At 41.0% G+C, this 26,905-nt stretch overlaps 1 protein-coding gene across 8 annotated transcripts; it reads left to right on the forward strand.

The window, feature by feature from the left end:
* The first annotated feature begins 2,030 nt into the window (after nt 1–2,030).
* On the forward strand, nt 2,031–25,605 carry si:dkey-70p6.1 (uncharacterized). 8 transcript variants are annotated; one of them, XM_023956806.2, is made up of 8 exons: nt 2,031–2,782; nt 10,630–10,670; nt 11,019–11,247; nt 13,792–13,849; nt 13,958–14,039; nt 14,923–15,386; nt 20,308–20,445; nt 23,597–25,605. In XM_023956806.2, exons 3-8 carry the CDS (start codon nt 11,114–11,116, stop codon nt 24,134–24,136), a joined length of 1,416 nt encoding a protein of 471 aa, XP_023812574.1. In that variant the 5' UTR covers nt 2,031–2,782; nt 10,630–10,670; nt 11,019–11,113; the 3' UTR covers nt 24,137–25,605. The 8 variants fall into 8 exon arrangements, with proteins under 8 accessions (XP_023812574.1, XP_078806409.1, XP_023812576.1 ...); XM_078950283.1 differs by having other exon boundaries at nt 13,961–14,039; XM_023956808.2 differs by lacking the exon at nt 10,630–10,670 and having other exon boundaries at nt 2,393–2,782; nt 15,040–15,386.
* Nucleotides 25,606–26,905: the final 1,300 nt, after the last annotated feature.

The following is a 26,905-nucleotide window of genomic DNA, read 5'->3' on the forward strand; positions in this document are numbered from 1 at the left end:
TGTAACATCCTGCCTATAAGGTGTGTATTTTTTATTTATTTCTTTAATTTTTTTCTCTATGTTTGGACTACATTTAGTTCTATTCTGTGAAAACATCAGCATTTCAGAGAGAATCACCAAAAACCTACTTTGAAGTCGGATGGTATACACGAAATCTCTATTGAAGGAAAGTAAAACATTTTAATCTATTTAACTGTAAAAATTGAATTATTTAAACAAAACGTAAAATTAACAATCCCAGCTAAAGGATGGACACAAAAAAAAACCAGACAGGGACAACATATGTGATGACTGAGAAAATACAAACCAAAGAATAAGTCAAATAATTTAAAAAAGGACAGAACTCTTTCAAGTCCCAAACAACAACACACACCCAAATCAAAGTCTGTCCATGACAATGTTGAGGTAGAATTCAGGACAGACAGCATCAAAGCAGAGCAAAACAGCCTCAGAAGCCGCATATATTTATGGGGTTCATGGAATATGTGGATGTCGTCAGAGAGGTTTCTCGAGGAGCTGTCAGGCCAGAATTTGTTTTCTCTAATAAGTTGCATTTTAGCAAGTGTATTTGTTTACATGCTGTGACCAAACCACTGAACCCCAGCCTGGCAGCGGTTCTGGAGCCCTGGTAACAAGGCTGAGTATCGCCTCTGAGGAGAGGAAGGAGCGCTGTCATTGTTTTGCACTTTAAGGGGGAGGTTGCCTTTCTAGGATGTTAGAGCAGTCGATAGCTGGGACAGATATAACTCATTGTGCTTCCACCTCAAAGTGATTCTCCTAGCTTCCAGGTCAGTGAAGCTTCAGTGGACTTCCCATAAAGAACTTTGCTGAGTACAGTAAGATTTCTCAGCCAGGACGGACCTTCTGGCTTATCAAAAAAGCTCACACCCAGACCATAGAGAAGAGGCCCTGTGGTGTATTATATACATTTTAAAATATACATAATATAATAGTATTTTGTAGGTACCCCTCAAGTTTAAAGACTGCATTTTGTGCATGAACAGCCCATATTTTTGAGACTGGGGCAAACAGACATAAAATATTTCCTGAAAGGTCATGAGACTTTCCTGTATTTAGGGTTAGGTTAAGATCCGAGGGTCAATAAACTCATGAATGATGGGGTGGATACACAAGCTAAGCAGGTGATGAGACAGTGTCAACTGTTGTCTAGAGATGAACAGACACCCCATGGCCATGATAATGTGATGCTCCAGGATGGTGATGCCTTTGCTTCCCTAATAGCTTCAATTATGCTGCAGCTATGCCTCAAATAGTCTCCAGTGGTGGTGTGAAGGATCAAAGAGAGGCAAAGAGAGAAGGTAAACCAAAAAAATGAGGTAAACACTATGAAGAATACAAATAAACTCCAAAAAAACAAAGAAAAAATCATCCACACATCATAAACAAGGAAAAACAAACAGAGAGACAGTTTGAAAATGTCATAGAGCGCCCTGGTGCCCCTGCATAAATACCAATAAAAACGGCCTGGTTAGGTTAGCAACTGAAATGATGGATTCCTGATACGCCCTTTATTAATCTGTCAACATTTTTTTGTGCATTGCAGGAGAATAGCCATAGTAATGATCTTTACTTAAAAAATTGATTTTCTTTCCAGTAGCAGTGAATGGTTTACATTACTTTTGGTGATTACGTTTCATGGCTGCCACAATTTCCAAGCTTTGAAGGAGCTTTGCTAATAAAAATTGCATTTTTTTTTTGCTTAAGATAACTCTTACTGAGTCTTCACCCAACCACGTTTTCCCATTTACTGGTTCAATATAATCTTTCTCCATAATTTATTCAACTTTTTTCAACAATGTGAAAGCATCTGAAGTGACTCATGGCTGAAACCAAAACGTATATGTTGTTAAAACCATTATATTTGTAGTATTTCAGTTGTTCTTAATGGGTGTACTCTTCCAGTTGGTGGTATTCTGACTGTGGCATGGATTGGCCCTCATACAGCAACACCGTCCTTTGCAATGATAGGTGGGTGTTCTTCTAGTGCTGTGAAAGATCCAGTAGGTGGCAGTAGTGGTAGAGGTAAATATTCTAAAGGTGTGTGAAGGTAGACGAAACAAAAACAATCAGAAGAAATACATATTTAGGAAAAATGTTTCACATTATTTTACCAGGTGAAAATGTATGTTTTTTTTGTATCAAGAGTCAGTCTTTTTGTTTTTGTTGCCCTCACATACCACTTGGACATTTTGTGCAGATTTTATCTCTCACAGTTTGCAGAGTTTATTGCCTCCCTCTCCGAAAAAGGATCATTCAATTTGTCTGATAGTGTTCGTCAAAAAGCAGAAGTTGGTCTATTCACCAGCCTCCTGCGTGCACTTCCTCGTACCACCGAGCCATGGCGCCATAATCAAAAAGACGGGTTCACATTTGGGGGGGTTCCACCTCTGCCTGTGTCACATGGAAGCGCAGTCGCTGAGCCGAGGGGATGCAAGGAGAGATGGAGGGGGCTTGAGGGACCGTGGAGGAGAAATCTGGCACTCGGAGGTAACACTGGAGAAAGCTCGGCGGCAGCGGGGAAGCAGACGGACTGCGTAAAGGCTCTCCCCCTCCTGGCTGGGGAGCGCGCGGACAGGGGGCGACGACAGGGGTCAGCTGGCATTTAGAGAGCACCACATGCAATATGCAGCATCCCTGTTTTGTGAAGCCCACGAGAGACAAGTTTTTTGCCTTTGGTTGATTATGTTTGCGTGGAGCGCCGGATCCGCAGGGAAGAGAAAACTGACAGAAGCGGATGCTGCGCCTCATATCTGTGAGCTGAGTGAGTACAGGGAAGCTATAGCGCAATGCCTGTATGACAGGCATAAGAGGGACGGGGGGGGGGGGGGGGGTGTTAAGGGGGGGTCATTCGTATGTGTCTTATAGATTCCACTCGATACGCGCATCCTTTACCGCACAAGCAAAGGCGCCTTGTTGTTCCTCTCTGCCTTGCTTCATTTTCTCATTATCATACACACACGTGCGCACAAACCTCCCTGCATCGCTCCCCCCCCTCCCCATACACTCATGTATGTTGGATTTAAGCTCCATAGAAACCATCTGAGAACCTTCCTCTAATTTGCGGGCAGAAACGCGCAGGAAGCGTCAAATCCTCCTGCTGCGGCCAGAAAAGATCATCAGCGTCGGACTTTCCTTTTAAAAGGTGCAGTCCCCACCAACAGCCATCCTCCTCTCCCTCCTCCTTTGCTCGCACATAAATACGGAGTGTTATTGGTTGGGCGGGTGGAGGGTGGAGGGGGGGGGGGGGGTCGCGCGTAATAAGTTGCCAGCTGACCTCGGGGACGCAGCATCCTTCCACATCCCCACTTTGATTCGGAAACGCTTTGATGATGGGAGATGAACACGGAGAGAGACATCTCTGACGCTGAGGGCAGCCAGACAAAACCCTGATAAAAAGCCTTCCCCCTGCATGTTAGTCCTTCTTTCTGTCAGGGCCTACAGCCAGCTTCTTTTATGATTATTATTTTCTGTCTGTATGCTTTAACCCTTACTCAACCTTTAAATCCTTGCCCGGTCAGATCGTCCGCCTCATCCCCTGAGCGGCAGTTTAACCTGTTGTCAGATGCATTACAGCACTTGGAGGTGTCAGAGCCCAGAGGCAGCCAGCAGCAGCCGAACCGTCAGCCCATGTGTGATTGATGCCTGCTGAGTGGGTGCCATCATGAGCCACACAAATCCACTACAGACACACCAACCCTCATCAAAACGTACACACTGGATGCTGATTTCGGCATCTCTTCTCAAGACCTTCCCTTTGCTCTGTTTTTTTTTTTTCTGGATGGGTGTCACACATGCATGAGTCAGCTCGGCACAGACAAACACGGAGCCTCTTCCACACCGCTGTCTTCCTCACAGTGCCGTGCTTAATCGTTGTTGCAAGCAAACATTTGACCTAATTCACATTCACAATAGCAGCCTCTCTCCCTCCCCACCCCGACTCACACGTTGCTGTTATTTGTGTCACAGAGGGTGAGGATTTTGCTCGACATCAAGTCCCAGGTGGTTCTCTTTGAACCTGAGCAGATTGGTGGAGAGTTGGCCATGGATGGACCGGCCGCATGGGCCGTCTCAAAAGAGATCCGGTGTTAATAATTATGAAAACTCATGTTAATGTGGCGCATGTTCCCAGAAAATGAAATGCTTCCTTGTATAAAGTTTACAGTGTTCCTCAAAACCCATTTTTTGTTAGAAACAGTCCCTTCATGGTTCAATGTACTATTGTGTGAATAAATCATGAATGGTCCTTAAAAGCAGCCTTTGAATATAATCTCACATGTTCAAATGTTGTCATTGCAAGACTCATTCATATGATGAAACTATGTTGAACTCAACAAATGATCTGGAAGAAGCAGCTGATGTGAACAGAACAAGCTTTTTTCCAGTTTGGTGGCAAAAAAATCAAATGAGCGTAAAGTTGAAATGATGTCAAACAAGCTGGATAGCTTCAGACTTTTGCCTTGAAAGGATTAAATGACAGTTATGGCCGTGCAGTTGCACACTTGCTAGTTGGTTGAACATATCGGATTCAAAGGTAGATATTTTCCTATGTTTCTGGGCATTTAGAGCTTGTTTGGCACGTTAGTTTCCCCATCACACACAAATGGAGATTAGATATCACAGAAGCCAAGACAGAGCTCCTGAAGATGGGATTCTTCATCTTAGCCATATGATGCCCGTTTGGTGGAGTTGGTTATTAACATAATTGCGCATTTTGTGGTACAAGCACCAAATTTGGCATGGATGTACTGTACCTTAGGATTCACTCTTTCAGAAAAGCATATTAACCATGAGAATATCCAAGATTTTAAAATATACATTATATAATAGTATTCCGTAGGTACCCCTCGAGTTTAAAGACTGCATTTTGTGCATGGACAGCCAATATTTTTGAGACTGGGGCAAATAGACATTAAATATTTTTGTAACAATCGAATGCTCGCCAACTGTACAAATTGCCATCATTTTGGACTTTTCCTGTGGCTAATGGGCTTTTCTGAAAGACGGGATCCAAATTTGCCACATTCTGTACCTGTCCCACAAAATGCACGATTTGTCTGAAATATCAATGTAACCGGCTACACTAATTGATAGAAATATGAACCAAATCAGTTCAGCTCCAATGGTACCTTAATTTATCTACTTGAAAGCAGAAAAAGGGTTAAACCTTTCTTTTTTATACTTGAAAATAACCTCAGGCAACAAGGGGTTAACAAAACCTATAAAAATGGATTCCAATTGATAATTTAAACAATAGAAGTGTCAAATCTATAGATGGATTTTCCTTTTCTGGTTTTTATTTTATCTAAAAAACAGATTTAATATTTTTTTTTAATTCCCTCTTAAATTCTAACTTTGCTTACTCGAACCTACTTTTAAAAAAATGTTTTTTTAATAGACATTCAAACATCTTTTGGATGTAAATTTGAAGCAAATTGAACTGAAATTGAATTCAAGCAGAAATCAAATCCTGAACTTGTGAATCAAAATGGCATTCATTCAATAATGTCGTCCAGGCAAGTCTTCAGTAAAACACCTGCAATGGTGAACCTGCATGCATGCAGGGGGGAATGGTAGTCTGCCAAGCACGCTGAAGAGGGGGTTCTCAGTGATAGGGGGAGCAAAGGCTTTGTTTGCCAGAGAGGATGTCGGTGGAAGGCAGTTTCTTCCCTTTTGCTCAGAGTGCTCGGTCCGATTGGTCGGCTCAGACGAAGCAGCTCGAGGGCCAGAAATTACACTGCAGTGCTGAAGCGTCACTCTGGCTTAACACTGCAGGCAGAGGCATAGGGGGACAGGAGGAGGGAGAAACGCCCGAGGAGGTGTGGACATGTAAGGGGAAAAAAGGAGAAAGGCCGGGGATTTCTTTGGGAAATGTGACAAGCCCTTCTCATCATCTTCTTCAAACACCTGCCACAAGACTCCTACGCATGTCCTCCCTCCTCCTCTTTCCTTTCCTGTTCTCCACACCTACTCTTTCCCTCCTTTTCTTCTGTCTCATTACCCTTTCTGTCGCCACTGCTGAGCTCTGCCATCAAAACCAGCACAAACACGGTTATCCTGACAATGCTGGAGCTTTGGATGAAATGATCGTAACCTGGGAGATTCACATTGTGCTTCAAATCCAACCCGATATTCCAGACTTCTCCCTCAGGAAGTGCTTTTGTTCAGATGTTTCAGCAGCATTGAAAGCAGGTCACAGATGGAAACTGCTGTAGAAACAGTTTTAAAAAGCCCTACTAGCTAAAATACGCTGCAGCCACTTTTCTGAGGCGTCTTCAAAGAAGGAACTGTATTAAACCGCATGCAGAAAATGTGAGTTATTCGCGGATCAGGCCAATAATAATGACATGGATTTAAATGTGTAAACAAAGCAGCTGTTCTCTTGCAGGGTACCACATCCTGAACTTAAAAGACGAATGTGAAATCAGTGTGCAAAGAATCACTAACAGGCTCGTGTTTGGAATTTGGCACAAATTGGATTTCATGCTGAGAACAGTCGGGTTCATCTACGCTGGATGTCTACAGAGAGAAATGCAAATTACCAACAAGTCTGGGAGACTGCTGATCAGAGCTATCTTGCTCACTCATGAACAGAGATTAACATTGTTTTTAGTTTTTGATGTTGGCTGCTGTTTGGGAGCCTCTAACTCAGCGTCATTTTTTCTCTTGTTGTCAGGCATCAAATCAGTCAACAACATCATGGAGGAGAAATTCATTCTTGTACTTCCTGGTCTTGTATACTTTTCTGTTGAAAGACACGTCAAGCTCATAAATCAAAATTTGTCCATTTTATTTTCACTTCAAGCTATTTAGGAAATAGTTTTTTTTTAAATCTTGATGCTTTTATCTGTCTTAAACTAGGCATGTCCAAAGTCCGGCCATGGACCAAAAACAGCCCACATTCAAACTTCTAACGGCCTTCAGGCCAGTAGAAGATTTCTTGGTTGTGATTGGCCAAATGACGTTATAAGCCGTTGTAAAGCTGAGGCTGCTAAACCTTCAGGGCCTCAAGGGTCAAACGAAACGAACTGATCTAATTGTTTTTCTGATCAAAACCACAGTGGTTTGTATTTTTAGAAAAGATAACGATTTGTTTTATTTTTTCCTGTTCACATGATTAAAATATCTAAGTTTACGGCGAGTATTTTATATGAACCCAGATTTAATGTTGACAAAAGGTTTTTTTCCAGGCAAACTTATTATTCTTAAAAAAATCTGAAATGAACAGTAATTTTGGTAAAATTGAAGTACGAATTCATTTCTGTTCTATGTGAAGAAATTAAAAGTCTTGCACCCCCCTCCAAAATTGTTATATACTTCATGTAATGTTATTATGAGGGTTCCAAGAATGCAGGCTGAATGGTTGGCCCTCAAACACTTTCACCTCACCAATTCTGTCCTCTTTTTAATAAGTTTGGAAAACCCTGTCTCGGACATTTTTGGGGGATCCTATTTCTCTTTATTTTTACTATTTTTTACCTGCTTATATCTCTTATTTTATGTAAATCTTTGGATTTTTTTACATTTTAAATGAGATTATATTAGATTTTAGCTAAAGCTTCTCTTTTTCATGATATGTGCTTTTACATTTCCTTATTATGGCAACTTTTAAACTTTTTAAACTGTTGAAGCATACTTAACAGTCAATTCAGAGCAGATCTGGGTCAGCTGCAGAGCATTTACATAAATAAGCATATTAAGCCATCAGTTTCTTCTTTCAGCATTCATACTTACAATATTTTAGGTGTTACAATTTTCCTAATTTGGTTTCAATTCCTTTATTGCCAATAAAAAATAACCCCCCTGGGTAGTTTGAATTAGCTTTGTAGATAATTCCCATCAGGTGGAGTCAGTGGTATTGTCGCGTAAATCCTTGTGTCCACCAGGGACATCAAACCAAAAAGTAAAATAAGCAAATATTTTGTAAGTTTTTGCTGAAATTATATCTTCTACCCAGAGTTGGCTGAGAAGTGACAGATGCTTATGTCAGCTGAAGCTGAAAAATGCCATTTAGGTTTCTATTATCATTTGTTCATAAAGTTCATGGCTGTAGTAAACCGGTCTATTTCACTGCTGTCGGGTCTCTCTCTTTGTAGCAGTTTTGGGTGTCGCCCGACCCACATTGACCCAAGCAGTCAACTCTGTATAAATTACAAAAGGATACAACTTTGCTCTGGTTTTCTTTGAATTTGATGCCTGTTTTTAGTCTCTCTTGTTTTACAGACGAACCAAATGTTGCACTTCCTCAAATGATCACTGAAGACTGTTTTTGATCTAATGGCCTTTTAATTCTGTGTTAAAAACTCTAATTTATTATCAAAAACAACATTTTGTTGAACCTCGTTCCAAATATTGCGAGATTTTTTGTCATTTTTCTCTCTTAATGCCAATTAAGTGTGTGGTAATGAGATGAGATTACATGATTATTAAGAATCCTGATAAATACAGGAAGTAATGGTGGAACTCTAAGCAGCACAGAATACACACTTAATAATTCTATCTGGCAAGAACCAGTCATGCAGCATGCGCTACAACCCCTCTGTTGCTTGTGTTTGAGATTTCCTTTGACTGAAATTTTTGAAGAAAGACCTCAGAAATTCTTGTGATTGGTTCGCTCTTTTTCTCTTAATAATGATAAACTAAACCTGTTGAAGTTTGTCAGAATATTTCAACCTTTTTTTTGTCGAGTTGCAGTTTGTACATATTAGATTAGGATTCTCTAAGCTCAGTTTGTGAATTTTTTACATTGTCGTACTGATAAATTAGATAATTTTTCTTGTGCAATGAAGACAATATCCCTAAAATGCAACTGGACCCATAAATGGGTCACAGCAACTATAATTAATGTCCACTTGCATCTCTTTCTGACTTTAGGCTCATTTATTATCCATTTAGGTGACAGCAGGCAAGAAAAACAGGTAACATTTGAACAACTCTGTCTATGAGTAAGTTGCTCAGTAATTAGATTGAATGGAATATGTGTGCAAAAAACAGACAGCTCTTTAAAAGCCTGTCTGCTGTTGATGTATTTTGTTTAAATTAACTTTCAATCATGTTTGAGTTATTTCTATGATAATGCAAAAGTCAAAAATGGATAAAGTGGCCTCAAATAAAGACGTTTGCCCCAAAAGAACATCAGAAAAGTTAACAGCTCTGAAGGGTGCAAAGCTTTTAAAGAGAAGAACAAATTTATGGACATTTTAAGAATTAAAACGAACACATTCCTATTTTAACGCAGATATGCTGAAAGAAAAGATCAAAATTCAATATACTATGTGGTTTGGGAACAAAAAATAAACAAGCAGCTAGAATTGGAACAAAACAGTTTGGCAGAACACAGGTTTGTTGATGCTGACGGACAAGTGACAAGCGCACATCGACACACATGAAAAACACTGTCACAGCTGACAGATGGCATGATTTGACAGAGATTAGGCTTGTTTGTTTGGTCTTCTGGTGTAGCTCGTTGTTTTTATTGTTTGTTTGAAACATACTGCCAAATAAGAAACAGTCTGGCAATCATAGGACTTGAAGAAGAAGAAGAAAAAAATAACAAGATGAAGACGAGATGTTTCTGTCTGTTGTGACTGCGGACGTGTTGATCTGTGCTCTGACTCATCGAGTGTTGCCCATAGTTGCCTGTTCTTGTGCACAGTTGGCTTTGTTTGTATTTAGACGTACAAAGGAATATTTATGTCAAAGCGAATGAGGTTTTTAGCAAAATTTGAGATGTGTTTTGTGTTTTATTGAACAAGAATACTAAAGAGAATGAATGTAGAATCAAACCAGAGAGACCTGGAATTCTGGGCTGTTGGGCAAGTGGGCTTTGGAGGCTTGCTGTGACACACATGTCTGAATAATTCCTCAACATCCCGAATCATCTTTTTCTAGGGATGTGCGGTCCCTTCACTTGCCCCTGTGTTGGGTGGGAATTAAAAGCCACTGCTTTAGGTTTTTTTCAAATAACACCAACTCAATGTAAAAACTTGTTATAGATCACAACGACAATTAGGAAAGCAAAACAAATAATAATAAACATCAACGTTTAGAAATAACAATAAAATTCCAGGAACCAAAAAAAAAAGATTGGATGACGACATTTGTCCATCATTTCAACAAAGGTTGTTTGACATGAAGCCATACTAAATATGCTCCGCAATAATCATGAAACTTTCATTCAGACATTGAAAACCCATTTGAAAAAATTCCAAACCTCAAAACTCAATCACCACTTTAAATTCAGTGATGTTCCATGGTAACTACCTTTTCTGGTTTCTTATTGCTAAAATTAAACGTTTTTATCATTTGTTTTGCTTTTTGAATAGTTGTGATTTTTATTATGTGTTTAACGATAAGTGTGTAACGATAAGTCCATAAATTGATTTATCCAACCAGATCAATCTGTCTGAGGCAAGCTGTTAAATTAATTCAAAATGAATCGACCTACACAATTAAAAAAATTTTGAAAAATGAAATAAATCCATTGTAATCAATCTTGGAAAATACTATTATTACAGTCCAATGTGTGGAAACACTTTAAATTTTGCAAAGAGATTTAACCATAAAGTTTGGTAGAATGTTCTAATAATGTTCCCTTTGTGTTATTTTGAGGTGGAAAAACAACAGTGGGTGGAACCTGGTGAAGCTAAAATGTAAATGGATTTGCCATTACTTTATGTTTACTTGTTTGTTTGTACACATATTTAATTCATACTTGATTGTCTGGAAAGAAATACAAGGAATCTGGAAAACTTTACCCGAACCTTTCAGTATCCAGGTATTTCTCTCTGAGTCACACTGGCTGAATTTTTGGCTAAAGATGTATTGCATCGATCTTAGGTCAGTAAATAAGAGTGAATTGTATTGTTCAAAAAGAACCAATGAATCGTATCTTCCACCAGAAATGATGATATGAATTGAATTGTTGTTAAAATCAATTGTTACACCCCAGTTGTAAAGTTTTGTCAATGTATAACTGAAGCAACCCTCTGTGTCCACAGAACACAGTGAGACCGTGACACCTCTCTGCGTGCATGAGCGTGAGGGTGTGAGTGTGTGTGCGTGCGTGAGAGCGAGCGAGCGTTAGCGCTCCCACATGGCCTCCATGCAGGACGGGCTGAACTTCACGGCTCCTCCCTACGGCAAGGTCCTGCTGCTGGGCGCTATCGCTGCTGCTTCGGCCTTCGTTGTTACCATTCTCATTGTGGTGCTCTGCGTGGGCTGCCAGAGGTGAGAGCAACACCATGCACGCATGTTTTTGCATTTCACACCAACACCTCACTGCAGCTGAATTCATCACAGGTTGAAACCCTGGAACAGTTTCAAGAATACAAGACTAATAAAGGGATTAAAATTGGGTTGCTGGAACATATAGAGAAAATAAAGAAATTACACATTTTATGTGTAAGATAGCCATCAGAAAAACATTTAACTATCAGGTATATGAATAGCAAATGTAGAAATTTTGGCCTTTAGGTAAGCTGAAGGTGTAAAAATCTGTACAGTTTCTTCTTTTATGCTGTTTCATTTGAACAATCAATTGTACTGAAAATTAATCTCCGTACAATTAATCTTCTTCCGTTTTGTCCCTTTTGGGGCCACGGGGCTGCCGGAGCCTATCAGGGGACATCAGGGGACATCCTGGACAGGTCGCCAGTCTGTCGCAGGGTCACATATCACACACTCATAGGGACAATTTAGAGTTTCCAATGAACCTATGAAGCATGTTTTTGGACGGTGGGAGGAAGCTGGAGTCCCTGGAGAAAACCCACGCATGCACGGGGAGAACATGCAAACTCCATACAGAAATCCATACATTTGGGTGTCTGTTATCGCCGTGATTTTTAGTTTTAAGTTTAAATTTAGTTTGTGCATACATTGTATTTTTTCTTGTATTTTGTAAGGTATTGATATTGGCGCACACACAGTTACCCATGGAATGTATTGTATGAATTACAAATCAAGAATTACACAAACACAAATCAAGTAAGTCTATTTTCTCTCCATAATTTAGCATTTACTGTCATGCAGGTCATGCAGCCTTTTCCCCTGCATTGACGCATAAAACAACTTAAACCACTGAATCTCTGGCAAAGATTTTCATACATTTTTCTTTAATCGTGAACATTGTTATCTCCTTCTGGGGGATGTATTTAGGGCTGTTTGGTCTGTTTGGTCCAGATGAGATTAGTCTTCTCAGATAGTCCCCCTTTTTTGGCCAGGTTTGAAGGTTCATCTGAATTCTGACTAATCAATTAAGTAAATTGTTGTCCACCCGAAAATGAAAGTTGGGATTTGCTTCCAAGTAAACCATGACAAGCTATCAAAGTGAATTATATAGGTGCAGCGGTTGGGCAGTTGAGTTCTGATTGGAAGATTGCAGGTTCAATTCTGGCATTGTCTGCCCATGTGTCGAAGTGTCCTTGGGCAAGACACTGAACCCCATGTTGCCTCTGTCTAGCTTGCTTGGAAAGTATGAACAAAGAGGACATTTCAGCAAACCCTGGTCTCAGCCCATTTGTAAACAGAGCGTGATGCAGTTCACTTTAGAGTGAATGCATACAGACTTTTAGTGAGCCATAGAGTGGAAGCAAACAAAAAAGGTGTAAATGACATAAGTGCTGTGCATTACAAAAAGCAGAGAGAACAGCCCAAACTGGGTATCTGCATAAGTGTGAATCATGGAAAAGTTTTAAATATCTGGGGGGTGAAGTGTGTTGTTCTGAAGAGGTGCAGGCACCTCTTTATACATGAAAAAAGAGGACTATAAACTAGCTGGTTTTCTCATCCTGGGTTCCTAATTACAGGTCAAAATGTGTTTTATTGGCTCCATGTGCCGCTAGATTTTTTTTAGCCTTTGTTCCTTAGTTTAGGACATGCAAAGAAACCCAAATTACATTAGTGCTGTGCATTTCCACAAGAAAAAAGAGGAATAGGGTTTCATAGTACTTTTACATTGGGAATTGGGTCATCTAGACCCACTAGACAGTGCGCTGAACTTTTTTCTTCAATGATTTGTGATCTTCACTGGTTTCCATTGAGTACATGAAATCCTCTCCACCTTTATCCATCTTTGTCATGGTAAGGAGAACACGTCAATGGTCATCTTGACCCCATAGGATAGCACAAGGGTTAAAGGGAAGTAATTAAGTGCAATAAGTCATTTGGATTTTATTAGAATTCAAATTTCACAGCTATTAGAGATTCAATTTTCAATTGGTAGGTGGGTGGAGCCATGATTTGGGTGAAAAAAAGCTCTGCCTTTACTCTTTTCTGCCTGTTTGCTTAGTTTTGACATAAGTTTGGTGGAGCAAACTCAACGTGCTCGCCACACTTCTGGCTCCATTTTGCTGTCCTGAATCCAATGGGCAAAGTCAGGGATTATCCCTCCAGTGGATTTATGTCAATGGTTCCACCAAGTTATCTGGGTCTCTGGGTCTACATGTTCTTCTCCTAAATATGGTTATTTCATAAACTGCATTAGTTTTTGCCATCACTGTAGTTCCATTCAGCATTGATTAAAGTACTACAGCTTGTAAGTTTTTTCTTCTTCCTACTGCTGCTGAGTACTTGCCAAAAGGAAAAGGTAAGGCCTTCCAACAGTCGGTTCGGGGTGTACTTTGCCGTCACCCGACAGTAGCCGGGACAGGCTCTGGCAGCCCCATGACCCCAAAAGGAATACAGCGGGTTAACAAAATAGATGGATACTTTTTTAAATCTGAGTAAAAATATCCAGATAGTCTTGACCTTTCCTGTTTTTTGTGTTTTTCAAAGGAAGGGGAAGGCACACAATGTTCCTGGTGAAAGTGGAAAACACCGTCTCATGGACATGGTAAGCATCTTTACAGATCACCTTTGTAATAAAACAATATCAAACAACAGAACACCAGTTTAGTCCCAACCAACACTTCAATGGTCCGGTGTATGTCTTTTGTCTTAGCAGGGTATACTCAAGCAGTCCAAACTGCGGTCAATCAGTAAATCAGACACTGAGATGAACAAGATGAACTGCAATGGCAAAAGTGAGTCCATGTTTCACATTCCAACCCTGACCTGTGCTCTGTTAACTGTACCTCTGTGTCACCCAAATGTCAACTTTTCAGGAGTGTTGTTTTCGTTGCATGCCAAGATTGAGTATGCCATCGTTCAAGAGGATTTTTGCAATCTGAGATGGAGAGGTTGAAAACTATTCTCAAAAGCATCGGGCACAAGTATTCAGACATTTCACTTGAAAGCATGAAAATCGGCAGAGCTGGAGACTGAAGGTTTTCACTCTACACCTTTCACATTCCCTGCACACTTCAGTATCTGATCTGGCCTTAAATTGACTCAAAAGTAAGTCATTTATTGCAGGACGAACTGATAAAAATCATAAAACTGAACTCACATCATGTCAACCATGTCCTACTTCTATGTGCAGTCTTCATCTGTGAATGTGAATCTATCTAAAAACACAAGTTCAGAGTGCCAAATCCAATCATGGAGCTCCGTTCCTGGCAGTCACCAGGGATCTGCGTTTGTGGGCGCAGTGACAGTGGCCTAAGAGGTTTTCAAGAGATCTAAACATATGCTCTGCTTCACACTTGCTTCCACTGCAGTGCTCTGAAGCCAATTTGGATGCAAATTCTTAAGCATCAATGTCAGTTCTCACCTTCCTGTCAATCTCAGACGTTTTTGACTTTTTGCAGTGAGAGATTCATTCATGTTCACAAATGTTGGAACCATTGTTTACCACAAAAGAAGCAGGAGGATGTGAATTCTGTTTTATGAAGGGTGTCGGCTGTTGAGGCCGTAGGACAGCGGGCTGTATGCTCCTCGCAGTGGAATCTAAAAAGGAACGTCCAGCCAGCATGGACCTTCTGCTGCTGCCCAGCTGCCGGTCTAACTCTGACCTTCGTTCTCAAGGCAGGCAGCTTCCCCAGATCCCCTCTGGGACTGGAGAGGACGGCGAGCACACTTACTCTGAAGTGGGCCAACGCTCCTCCACTACACGTACTGACGATACCCTGTACGCCATGGTAGGCAGGGCCGGGCAGACGGACACTCCAGCCCCTCCAGCGGTGCCTGCCAACACCCCAGCACCTCCAGACCCAGACGGGGACGTGGAAGAAGGACTGCCTGAAGCCGAGGCCCCGGTCATGACACCCCCTCAACCTCCAGAGACTGCAGAGTACGCCTGCGTCAGGAAGCTGAGGAAGGCAGAAAAGGCGCCACAGAAGAGGGACAGCGGGACGGATATGGGCGATCCGCCGGCGCCTCCTCCACGACACGCTCCACCTTCACATCCAGCACCTCCTCCACCACACCCCCACAGCACAAAGTTGCCCCGACGAAACATTGAGGCCTTTAATGTCCCATCATTCCCAAAGGTTGGTAAAGTCAAACAATCTGCAACCCTTTGCTGCCACTCATATATAACACTGTTAATTATCATTCAGGTGTGTCTTAATTTTGACAGAGAAATGTCATAAACCTCCAGTATTGGCATTCAATTACTGATTAATTTTAGTGCAAGCCTAAAACAGCAAAAAGCCAGAAGTAATGGAAGCATGCAATCATATTAAATGACATGGCTCTTCTAGGAAAAGAGTCTGATTTATTAAGATCACTTGCAAAGATTCCAAAATTGGCTATGGAAACTACTGTGCAGTTAATAATAGGCTCAAAAAACAGTTGTCAAATGACGATTTGAGTGAAAAGAACATCTGATGGATCATAGTAGTAGGTTTAGGGGCTGTCATCTGGACTTAGGTTTTAAAGTTAGAAGACGTTTCACCTCTTATCCAAAAGGCTTTGTCAATTCTAAAATAGCTGGTAAAAAGCTGGTATATATGCGCTCATGGGGGAGGAGTCAGACCTGAAACTGGATGGTGTTGTCAACTTAGCCTACATGGTTTCGGGTCATTAAGAGTCCTTTGTCCTCAGCTGGGGGTTGGGGAGCCAGTGACTCCCTCCCCAAACTGGTCATTTCTTTCAGCTGTTAACGACCCAGGTGGAACTGGTTGGTTTGTTTGGGTTTCAGAACACCACCGTAGATGGATGGAAGAATAAACCTGAGACCACCATTCTTATTAAGAGAAGGTTTATCCTTCTTGACAAAGATGGCATCTTTCACTCCTCGCTCAAACCAGGTCTGACTCCTCCCCCATGAGCGCATATATACCAACACTTATACCAGCTAATTCAGAATTGACTAAGCCTTTTGGATAAGAGGTGAAACGTCTTCTAACTTTAAAAACTAAGTCCATGTGACAGACCCTAAACCTACTACTATGATGGAATCAACATGGATGCATGAGAGTCTTCATCGAAACACCTGATGGTAAATATAGATATAAAAACAGTCATTGTAATCTGATTCATCGCTGATAAACAACATTGTTGATCTATCTACTCTTCTTGTTCTACCAGAAACACATATCATATCTGATTATCCAATGAAAAAAAAAGCCAAATGGAGTAAATGTGTGGTTTATTTTGCTTGTTTAATCAAAGCGAAATGTTTTTCTATGTGCCATCAAGTTTGCATACACTTCAGCTCAGACAAACCCATTGTAAATTAGGTGTAAGGGTTCAATTTCTGTGATCTGTGAAGAATGAAAGTTCTTTGGGGTTGTGTCCAGAGTGTTGTCATGTTCCCCTATATTTTGATAGTGAGAAAAACAGCCGATGAACTTGTACAAATAGTGAAAGATACATGGCTGAAATCTTAGAACACCAAGCTGTTCTGAGGTTTAAACACAATTTTCCTCTTGGTTCCTCAACCCTTGTAAAACAAGTTGTGATAATGGTAGGTTTTAGCTCACAGTAACTGGATGTTACACTGAAAACTTGACTTAGTCTGCTTTTTTTTAGTTTTATATTGAAAAAACTTTACTTGTTGAAGGTTTATGATGTGCCCAAAATTTGCAATCAGACTATTGTCGTCCTTTTATAGATGCGTTTGGAAGAACACATGCAGTTGAGAGTAGTGCTGGTTTTTGCAGTTTCTTGCTTTTTGCACCTGGTTTGTAATTTCTGCTTTGTGAAATTTGTGAGGATGTTCATGTTTAAAGTCGACTCACTGCAGAATATTGATACATAACTCATGTATAAACAAACACAGAACACATGGAGGCCTGCCAATCCCATGCATTGTGTTTAAAAAAAACCTGTATCCATTGATGTGATATCCTTTAAGAAAGAGAAAATTTACTGCCAGAGGCATTTCTGATTGGTAGATTTATAGACATGAATAAACTGCTTCCCAACAGCCACACTTGTGAATTTCACCTGGTGACCACAGAGACAATCACCCATGCTGTCTGCTGTACTGCTTCCTGAGGCGTAGTCGACCTATTACAGCCTGAGATTTTCTGATATTGGGGGTTCAGCATGCCCTCTAAAAGAGAAGGAAACAATTCAAATAAGGAAAGAAAATGTTGCAAAGTTACTTTCAGGAATCTAGGAATGTGATCTATTGACCAAGTTTACTGTCGATAAATAACATTTTAACAAACGTAATCGCTCTAAACATGCAAACATCGTGTCCCCTTTGAGTGAGTAGCTTCTCTCTGAAGTATAAGCAGGGATGATCTAGTTGGTGAACAGTGATGTTCTTGTTGTTTGAAACCTGTTGTGCTTTAGAATTAAAGACCTTCATTTTGTCCTTCCTCGGATCAGTGTTTTGATTAGATTTATCAACTGTAGCTTCATACTGTGTAAGAATCAAAATCTTGGAAATGAATGACTGAAGAAAACTTAAAAACTCATTTGTTAGTGTTCCAGTTAATGCTAAGGACACAAATGCAACTGCCACCACGTGACGGAAAAGCATAAGCAAAATCTTCAAGATTAGCTGCTGGCATCCCATTTTTACCAAAACATCGTTGGTTTGGTAATGATTGTAAACAGCAGCAGTCAGGCAGCCGTCAATCAGGCGGGGATGACGTCATTAATAAATCAGACAGCTACAGGGGGTTGGCATCCAGATCACCGGCAGGCAGCAGCCCTGAATGGACGATGTGTACATGTGTCCGGGCAGCAGCCATCCATGTCAAGTGCAGCTGCCCAACACTCTGTGCTGCAACCACGGCCTCGCACAATAACTTCTCCTTTTTCACCCTTCTTGTTAGTGTTGCTCTTCTTCTTTGAGTACTGCAGCAAGCACAGTGTTCTGTCTTCTTCATATTCTTCTTAGCATCTACCACAATTTGTCAAAAGGCAGTTCTCTGACTCGCTGTGGTGTTATTAACACCACGATGAGCTTTGTGCAGCATTAATGTGGTCTCCCAATTTATATATAAGAAGACATAATAATGGATTGGATTTTTCTGGGCTTTTGCAGACGCTCACAGCGTTAACAATGTGTAGTCATTATTCGTTTACTCCTCATTTATACTTGGTGATGGTAACTACTGACGTTGCCACCGCTGCACTGGGGCAGCGGTGGCACATGAGTTATGTATCAATATTCTGCAGTGAGTCGAGCAAACATGTATTCTGGATGCTGTCACACTTTGAAATGTTGTATCTAAAGTGGACCATTGGGAGCAAACAGCAATGTTAGCAAAACAATTAGCGGTGCACGCTGAGGAGCGTTCACTCACCGCAGCAGCAGACGTTTGCTGCCAGTACGCGCCTACAACCCCTCTGACCCTCACCGGGACATTCATGAGAATTTTTTAACAGCCCTCATTGAGTGCCTGGGCTGCCGCCGTCCGATTTCTAATTAAACGGTGGGACGGCAGCATGGGGACAGGGGGGTAGCAGTCTGAAATTGGCCGGTCATCAGACAATTTTGGGGACCTTGAAGACCCTCCCATCAGTTAATTATCACGCTGCTGCCTTCCTACATCCCACCTGTCACTGGACTACCAACCCACAACCTTGAAATGTGTCTGGGAGAACACTGGCCGATGTCATAAAATCGTCTGGTCGTTGTTTAATTTTCATGTTTTCTCAAAACCTCCTCGACCACACCGGGGTGTGTAAAATGGCGACTGCTGCCTCTTGATTACCAATGCCAACACGTGGCCACCTGCCGATTTTGCTGAAAAACCTGCATTTAGGTCGCTGCGCTGTTGCATTTGGGGATATATGACCTAGGTTCAAGGGTTGAACACATATCTAAATATTATTATAATTCACTTTATTTCAGACTTGCATGCGGCCCATAAAAGAAGACAGATACAACATACATATTGATTTGGTTCGATTGTTTTGCTTTGCATTTTTGGACTATTTCAATCCAAGCTTAAGAGAGAAATGTGGCAAGAAAACTTTTTTTAAGACAAAACAAGAAAAAGCTGCATTTCATTTCTGCTCAGTCACTTTTTTTTTCTTGCAACAGGACAGCCTGACTTTGATATTGTTTTGTGAATTTGTGGAAGTCGTAAACGTTGAGGGAGAACTTACAGCTTCTGGATTGTTAGTGGTCCTCCAGAGGTCTGAGTGCAACAATAGACCAATTCATCCAGAACAGAGCAGGAGTGATGAGTTGTGCACTAGACTAAGTAACAGCCATGAGGAATACCAGTTTCAGGTTGAATCCATACAGATTTCTGACTGATAAATAATTGATTTTGTTTTTTGTCATGGCGGCGTTACAGGTTTGAAAGACATGCTTTTAGTGGTGTGAGTGCAGGGATCAGGATCAGGAGAGTATTCCTGTGGTTCTGTGTTGACACTGCAGCGGATCTGCATGGCTATAAGTGTGCCAGTGTTGCATTTTCTTCTGCTCTCTGCTTCCTTAGGCGTTGTGAGATGCTGGCACTCCTGCAGAAATCCCTTTGAAGTCTGGGGAGTGAGCTGTTTGTTTTGTGGAAGTGTTATTGGTGATTATAGGGAGTTTGAGCTCTCTGCAGTCTGTCCCTCCTCCATGTGTTCACAGCAGCAGACATGCAAGCCGGCTGTTCGTGGCTCCCAGCTCCCCTCCAGGTGTCAGTGGGAGACTATTTGCTGCCCTGCATGAGGTCAGCAAGGTCGCTCCATCAGCTGTGACCTGGGTTCAGGAACATGCACAGTTCACAGGTGTACACGTGTAAGCGGTCTGCTCGCACATTTGTTTACCATCCCTTTCCGAGTGGCTGATGCAACACATTGAAACCGAGTCATTGAAAAGGCTACATCTTTTAGAGGAAGCTGCTTCACACAGAACAAATCCGTTTTGCATGTTTGCAACAATACAGCTCTTCTCGAAGAGGTTCATCTATTGTCCATTTCCGGTCTATTCTCTCAGATGTCGCTCTGTTTTTATGATTCAGTCTGCACAAACATTTGATTAGTTGTGATTTGTTGTTCTGTTGACAGGAAGTGATGTTTATGGGCAATGGAGAGCAGTACATCTGGAAGCCTCCAGAGGATGAAGACGTGTTCGTGCTCCAGAATAAAGCTGCGGGCCCGCTGGGCGCGCACACCGTGGAGAATATTCAACCGTCTGCTGCTGCTGTGAGTGAACGCTCCTCAGCGTGCGCCGCTAATTGTTTTGCTAACGTTGCTGTTTGCTCCCAATGGTCCCCTTTAGATACAATATTTCAGAGTGGGACAGCATCCAGAATACATGTTTGCTCGACACAGTTCTTCTCTGAAGTTTCAACAAAGTTGCATCAATTTTCTTGAAACACAGGCTCTAAACGTTTTGCATTCATTTTTAAATGTCAATGTTAAAAATAGAGGATATTTTTGGCTAAATGACCCTTGACTGCTTCTTTGCCTTGTCCAAAACCAATAAAACATGGTTCTTATTTAGCTTCATATTAATCGTTGAATATTTGTTCATCTTCACCTTTTTTTTGCAGGATTGAAGCAAATGAAATTGGAAAATTCTGCAAACTTACAGATGCAAATAACAAACTGAAGTATGCTGTTAGACATATCAGAAAAAATTAGCACGATTCACCAAATACTTTACAAAAATATAGGTGTAAGTCTTTATTTTATTTTTAAATCAAGCGTACTACTAAAAGCACTAGAATTGGAAGGTCTTTTTCTGCCTCTTTTTAAAAGATAAAACTTCTCTCTAGAATCCAGGAAAATCTTAGAACGCTGAGTAATCTTTCAGCAAAAAGCTCTGGTTACATTTTTATATTTGGAGTTGTACAAAATGGACCGTTGCAATTAAAAGCTTTTCAGATCTGGAGTTATCAAAAAAAAGGAAACATGGCAAAGGTGGTTAGTTGTTTGTATTTGACATTTAAATTCACTAAAAGATTAGTAGTAACTTGTTTGGACAATCAGTTAAAGTCACACTGATCCTCTTTTGATCTTTTTTTAAAACGTTCCCAGTGGTCGTTTAATTATGAGTGTGCCGGTTTTAGCTCAAATCAAAAAACGTGTCGTTTTCTAAGACAGTTTTTTGGCGAGCAGCAGGAATTCATTAGAAAGTTGCCTCTAAGTTGTTCATTTAGTGATGTAAGGTTTGTGTGTCTACAGTTCTCTGCTCTCTCTCACATGGTGGGAGACAATGATTTTCAAAAAATTGTGCAGCGGCATGAAATCCTAAAGTTTCTGCGGTTGCCTCCCCATCGTAGGGTGGCAGTTTGTATTTTTGATCGTAGCATAAGAGGCATCTTGCAAGCTTTTCATGTTGACATTAAAGTAGTTTTATACAGAATGACAAAACTGCTTGAGTTTGTGTTCACAATGGCCTGACACTTATGCCCAACCTAAGTCTGCATGGTACCAATAAACTCAAACACACATGAAAATAAATTCAGGTTGAGCACCAAGAGGTCAGCCCCCAGGACTTCCTTTGGATTTCTCTATATTCTGCTTTTACCCTTTCTCTCAAGTGGCCACGGTAAACTTCTTACTGTGAGGTCATAACAACCACACCTCCATGAGGGTCTCACACAAAAGTTATTACTGCTAATTAGTTCATTTAGGAAAATTTATTTTTAAGACATCTCGGAATGAAGGCTAAGATATAAGTATCTCACTGAAAACACATGAAGGCAGGACTTTATGGGCAATGGTTTAGTGACAGTTGAATGTCTGTGGTACTTAGCCAGTGATCAGATCTAGTACTAAAATGTCAATGCAGAGGTAGAAGATACCTGTCTGTAAAGTTGGGCTGGAGTCAAACACACGTTGATGTTTAAGAAGCTTTGGTGTCAGAAACTCAGATCAAAGCTTGGAAAAAGAGCTTAAAGAGCTTTGTAAGTCCTATTTTAGATTAAAGCCATAACATTAACTATAAGTATTTCTTTTGCGGCAATGGAATGTGAAAGATATTTTTTTTTATTTCCACCAACAAACAGTAGCAACAGAAAGCTTTGGTTTTGCCTGTTTATTTTTTCTTTTTAATTTTTTAGAAGTAAGTGGTGTGCAGGTTGATCAATCAGTTTCATTCATCATTCATTTTCTAAACTGTTTTATCCCTTTTGGGGTCACGGGGCTGCCGGAGCCTATCCCAGCCACTTGTGGGCAAAGGCAGGGGACATTCTGGACAGGTTGCCAGTTTGTCACTACAATCACACACCCACACTCATTCACACCTAGGGAAAATTCACAGTTTGAAGCATGAAGCATATGTATATAAAGCATGTTTTTGGTGGGAGGAAGCCGGAGTCCCCGGGGAAAACCCACACATGCACGGGAGAACATGCAAACTCCACAAAGGTGTTCTGTTTCAGCTCCCTCAGCTGGGACTTGAACCGGGGGGGCCTTCTTGTTGTGCGCTACCGTGCAGCCATCCACATCATATAAGCGTTTTCAAACTTCATGTTTTGTCTGCTCCTGAATCATAATGATTTGAAGAAAAGAAATACCGTAGTCAGAAATGCTATTTAAAGCTTAATTTTCTTAATATATGTCCTTCATCATGAGAACAATGCCACAAGAAAATGTAAAAAAAACCCACAAAAAGTACCTTTTTCATTTAAGTGGGTCTTTTAACATTGAATACACTTAGATAAATGATACTGTCGGCTGTTTCTTTGTCTTACTCAAAACAAAAAATCATGGTTCTTATCCTGCTCTATGTTAACCTGTGTTCATCTTCAATTTTTTGTTTTTTTGCAAAAATGAAGCAAACAAACTCAGAAATTTTCTAAAAACTTACAGATGCAAATAACAAACATATATATGCCAATACATTAGTAAAATAAATAAATAGCATCATTTGCATTAAAGAAATGTCACAAAAACATGTAATAAACACAAAAAACACAATTTTGAGCGGGTCTTTAAAGAGTCAGGCGATTCCTAAATCAATCAAATTTGGCACATTGCATAACTTTTAATATTTGAAGCTTCTTATATATAATGACATTTATTATTTATTTATTTATAATTTATAACCCTCCAAAATGCTGCTTTAAAGATATTACATCTGTCATCTATTTGTGACACTTCCAAATTCTTGTAGACACACCCATTGGTTTGTATTTAAAGTTGCACAATAAAAGGGAAACTTATTAGCAGAAATCTTTAGATTGACTTTTGAAGTTATTTGTCAATAATTTGTTTTCAGTGTTTTCAACTAAAATCAGTATGATACTCCTTTGTTACTGAGTAAAGTCCTGGTTGTTCATCTCAACCAGCTTTTCTAGAAAACCTCATAATTTAAAATCCTTCCAATGTTTCTATTGGACTTCAGGTGGCTGAGATGTACTCTAAAGTCTGCAAACCTGGAAAGAAGAAGAGAGCAGTGCCGGGCTCTCCCCCAGCCAACCTTGGCTTCCGGACCTTAGGTCGAGGTGAGCGGGACCGAGACCGAGACGGTGGCTTTAGTGTTGTGGTCAAACCCCAGACATGGGCCCCTCAGGAGGGAAAAGCGGTCGGAGGGCCGCTGGACGACCATTGCTACGAGTCCATAGGAGCAGAGGAGTGTGACCTGGCCTATGAAAACGTAGAGGTCGGCGGTGTTTGGAAGCGAGAGAGGCCCCCCAACACCTGTGCCACCTTGCGGCCGAGGAGGAAGAAAGCCCAGCAGCCCTTGCAGCAGCAGCATCCCCCTCCACCGCCGCCCACACAGCAGACCCCCAAGTTACAACACCTGCCCGCAAAAGCGCTCCTGCTGCCAGGGGAAAATCTGTACGAGAGCATAGGCGACCTAAAGCAGGGCTCGGCCACTTCCAGCACGACCACCATCTTCACCTTCAATGATGGCATGGAGATGTACGTAACAGGGCTCTGAGACAGCGGCTGCACTGTGAACCCCTTTTCCTTCCAACACAGCCGAGCCACAGAGAGTGACGGCTGGGCCCCTGTCATGCTCATCCACACATACTGTTTACATTCAAGTCATAACATCAAGCTTTTCACGGCTCCAGAGGCCTTGGGGTAGTAAAGTTGATCTGTTATGACCTGGGCTGAATACAAAGTCCTGAAAAAACGTCCAAAGGTAGTGAAAAAAAAATGAGCACAAGACTATTGCAGAGTAAAATCTGTAGGTAAAAGTAGCACTTCCGTCGTACTGATATGTGCAAAGCACAATAACGTTAAAAAAAACCTAAATTCCTCAATTCTGGTGGGTTAAAAATGGGTGTATGTGGTCCAAGGTGGACCTCTTTGTGTAAAACATTACGGTAGCAAAGCTTGTGAACAGGCCTTCCCGGTTTTTGATGAGATGTGAACCCGGATGTAGTTAAATGATTAAAAAAATATATATATCAAAATACTTGAAAGCTCAGGGACCAAGAAAAGTGACAAGAGTAGTATTAAAGAAAAAAGAAAAAAAACTTTGCACACATTTCGCATTCCTCCTAAAAGATTCAGATCATGTTCATACTCAGAGAGCCGATCAGATACTTCCCTCCATCTTTCACTCCTCATGGACTGAACACTGTCTCCCCTGCCTGTAAATGATGTTTTTACTTTGTTAATCCTGTTTCTGCACTTTGCCTGCTACAAGTTGCATGCCTATAAAAGCAAGAAAAAAGAAAAAAAAAAGTCAAGCACTGTCATGTGGTACTTCTATATGAATGTTTTTTTTTTCTTTTTTTTGTTTTTGTCGTTGGTCTTTTAATTTATTTAATTTTTAGCGTGTTGCTTTATTTTTTTGTAGAGTTCAGAGCCTGTTAGATTAAGGATGTCCTCGGCTTGGCAGGGCTCCCCTGGAGCTGGGAGGATTCTTGGTTTCCTCTCCCGTGCACAGATGAAACAAAGAACTGTTCGAGTCCCAAAGGGGGAGACAGTCCACTACACCCCTCTCCCAATCACCCCCCTCCCCCCCCTTGTCTGCTCAGACCTCATATCTGTGGAGCGTTCATCTCCATAGTCCCTTGCCTTGTGGTCATCACAAATCTGCTTTGGTTTCATCATAGTGCAGCGTGGAAAGCTACAGTAGAACTGATGTGTGTTAGCAAAATGTCACGTCTCATCATCCTGCCACTGACAAACACTCTGTTATCTGTGTTGAAAATATCGCAGAAACGACTACAGAAAGAAAAAAAAAGATAAATGAAACAAGCAGTTCGCTAAGCAGCAGAGCATCACCCCGAGGATCAACACACTGAAATTGTATCCAAAAATCCTGGACAGTAACTTCACTCAACCAAATATCCCCAGCGAACAATGTGATTACTCTGTATGTTGATGCAATGTGTATGTACATGACAAAAAAAAGAGAAAGAACAATAAATATATCATCAGTGTCAAGAAAAATCTATCTTTTCCTATTATTTTCAACTGTGTTTTGGAATGACTTCTGTTGTGACACAAAATGCAAAACAGCTGCAATGTAAATTTCGGTGTATTCTGTTCGTTGTTTTTCAAAGCCATGAAGCTACGGTGTGTTCTTGGAAAGCCCTGCTAAGTTTATTGTGGCAGCTAATGTTGTGTGTTTGCTATTAAGACGACAGGGTCTTGTACTCAAAAGCGTGTAATTAAGTGCTAAAGTGCAAAAGATTGTAATGTTTTATATCAAGATTACTATTCATGAAATGTCAGTCAAGTTTATACTTTTGTAATAAAGTGGCACTTTAAAAAAATATCGTTTATCTCACAGTCTCACTTATTAAAGTGGACAGGAAGTAAATTTTATGGGAGCTTTTATTTTATTTTTTATTTTTTTTGCTTTAGTAAAAATAAACATCTGTGTTTTTAGGACAAAAAAACACTAATGGTTTTACTCTTGAGGTCTTTGTATTTCCCCCTTTCACATTCTTGTGTGTTCTTGAGGGAGGTGGCCCCTCTCTTTTTATTTCCCTATGAGTGCGCACGTGCCAGAGTAGTGGGGTTTGCGTCTGAGTGGCTGTTGGGGGAGAAATGGGGTGGTGGGAAGGAGGGGGGCGGTAAAAAAAAATAGGTCACCCCTTAAAACAAAAAGCTTGCAGTCAACATCGCAGCCATCTGCTGCATTTTAATTGGCGGGCCTGTCTCCATGGTAACAAGTTAACCTTGAGGCAGCGGTCACGTGGTGCTGCTGTCTTGGGGAATACGGCGTACGTGGCGTGACATCCCTGATCAAAGTGTCAGCGAGTCGTCGAGAAGCCGGCACGCGGGGTCGGAGCAGCGGATGGATGGAAGGACTGGAAGTCGGCTCGACAGCCACGGCGCACGTGAGGAGGCATCGCGGTGGATGAATGAGAGAGGTCGCCCCATGTGGGAGGAAAACACGCGGTGATGAGGAGGCACCGCTCTGAGCGTGAGGTCGTAAAGCTGCGAAATTGGGCCATAATAGGGAGTCACTGTTCGAGAGGAGCGAGCTCAACACAGAGGAAATTTATATTTTCCTCTATTTCTAAAGCATTTTTTAAATGTATGCTTTGCATTAATCTGTTTATTTTTATTGCAAGGGGAAAAAACGGAGAAAAATCACATTTCATGTGAGATATACTGACACCTGCCGGCCAAAAAGGGCATAACACAAGAGTCAGTTATAAAACCTGAGTGTCCTGACTACATGCCAAACTGACTGTATGAACATATAAATATTTAAAAAAACAATAAAATTTTTTTTTAA

This window comes from Oryzias latipes, chromosome 7 (assembly GCF_053564925.1).
Source record: "Oryzias latipes strain Hd-rR chromosome 7, Olatipes_Hd-rR_3.1".
Classification (NCBI taxonomy): domain Eukaryota; kingdom Metazoa; phylum Chordata; class Actinopteri; order Beloniformes; family Adrianichthyidae; genus Oryzias; species Oryzias latipes.

What these genes read in the sequence shown, in the direction of transcription:
- si:dkey-70p6.1 (XM_078950285.1), top strand. Translation starts at nt 11,114, where the DNA reads ATGGCCTCCATGCAGGACGGGCTGAACTTCACGGCTCCTCCCTACGGC. An exon ending in CTCTGCGTGGGCTGCCAGAG is followed by an intron (nt 11,248 to 13,791) that starts GTGAGAGCAACA and finishes TGTTTTTCAAAG; the next exon opens with GAAGGGGAAGGCACACAATG. An exon ending in AACACCGTCTCATGGACATG is followed by an intron (nt 13,850 to 13,960) that starts GTAAGCATCTTT and finishes TTGTCTTAGCAG; the next exon opens with GGTATACTCAAGCAGTCCAA.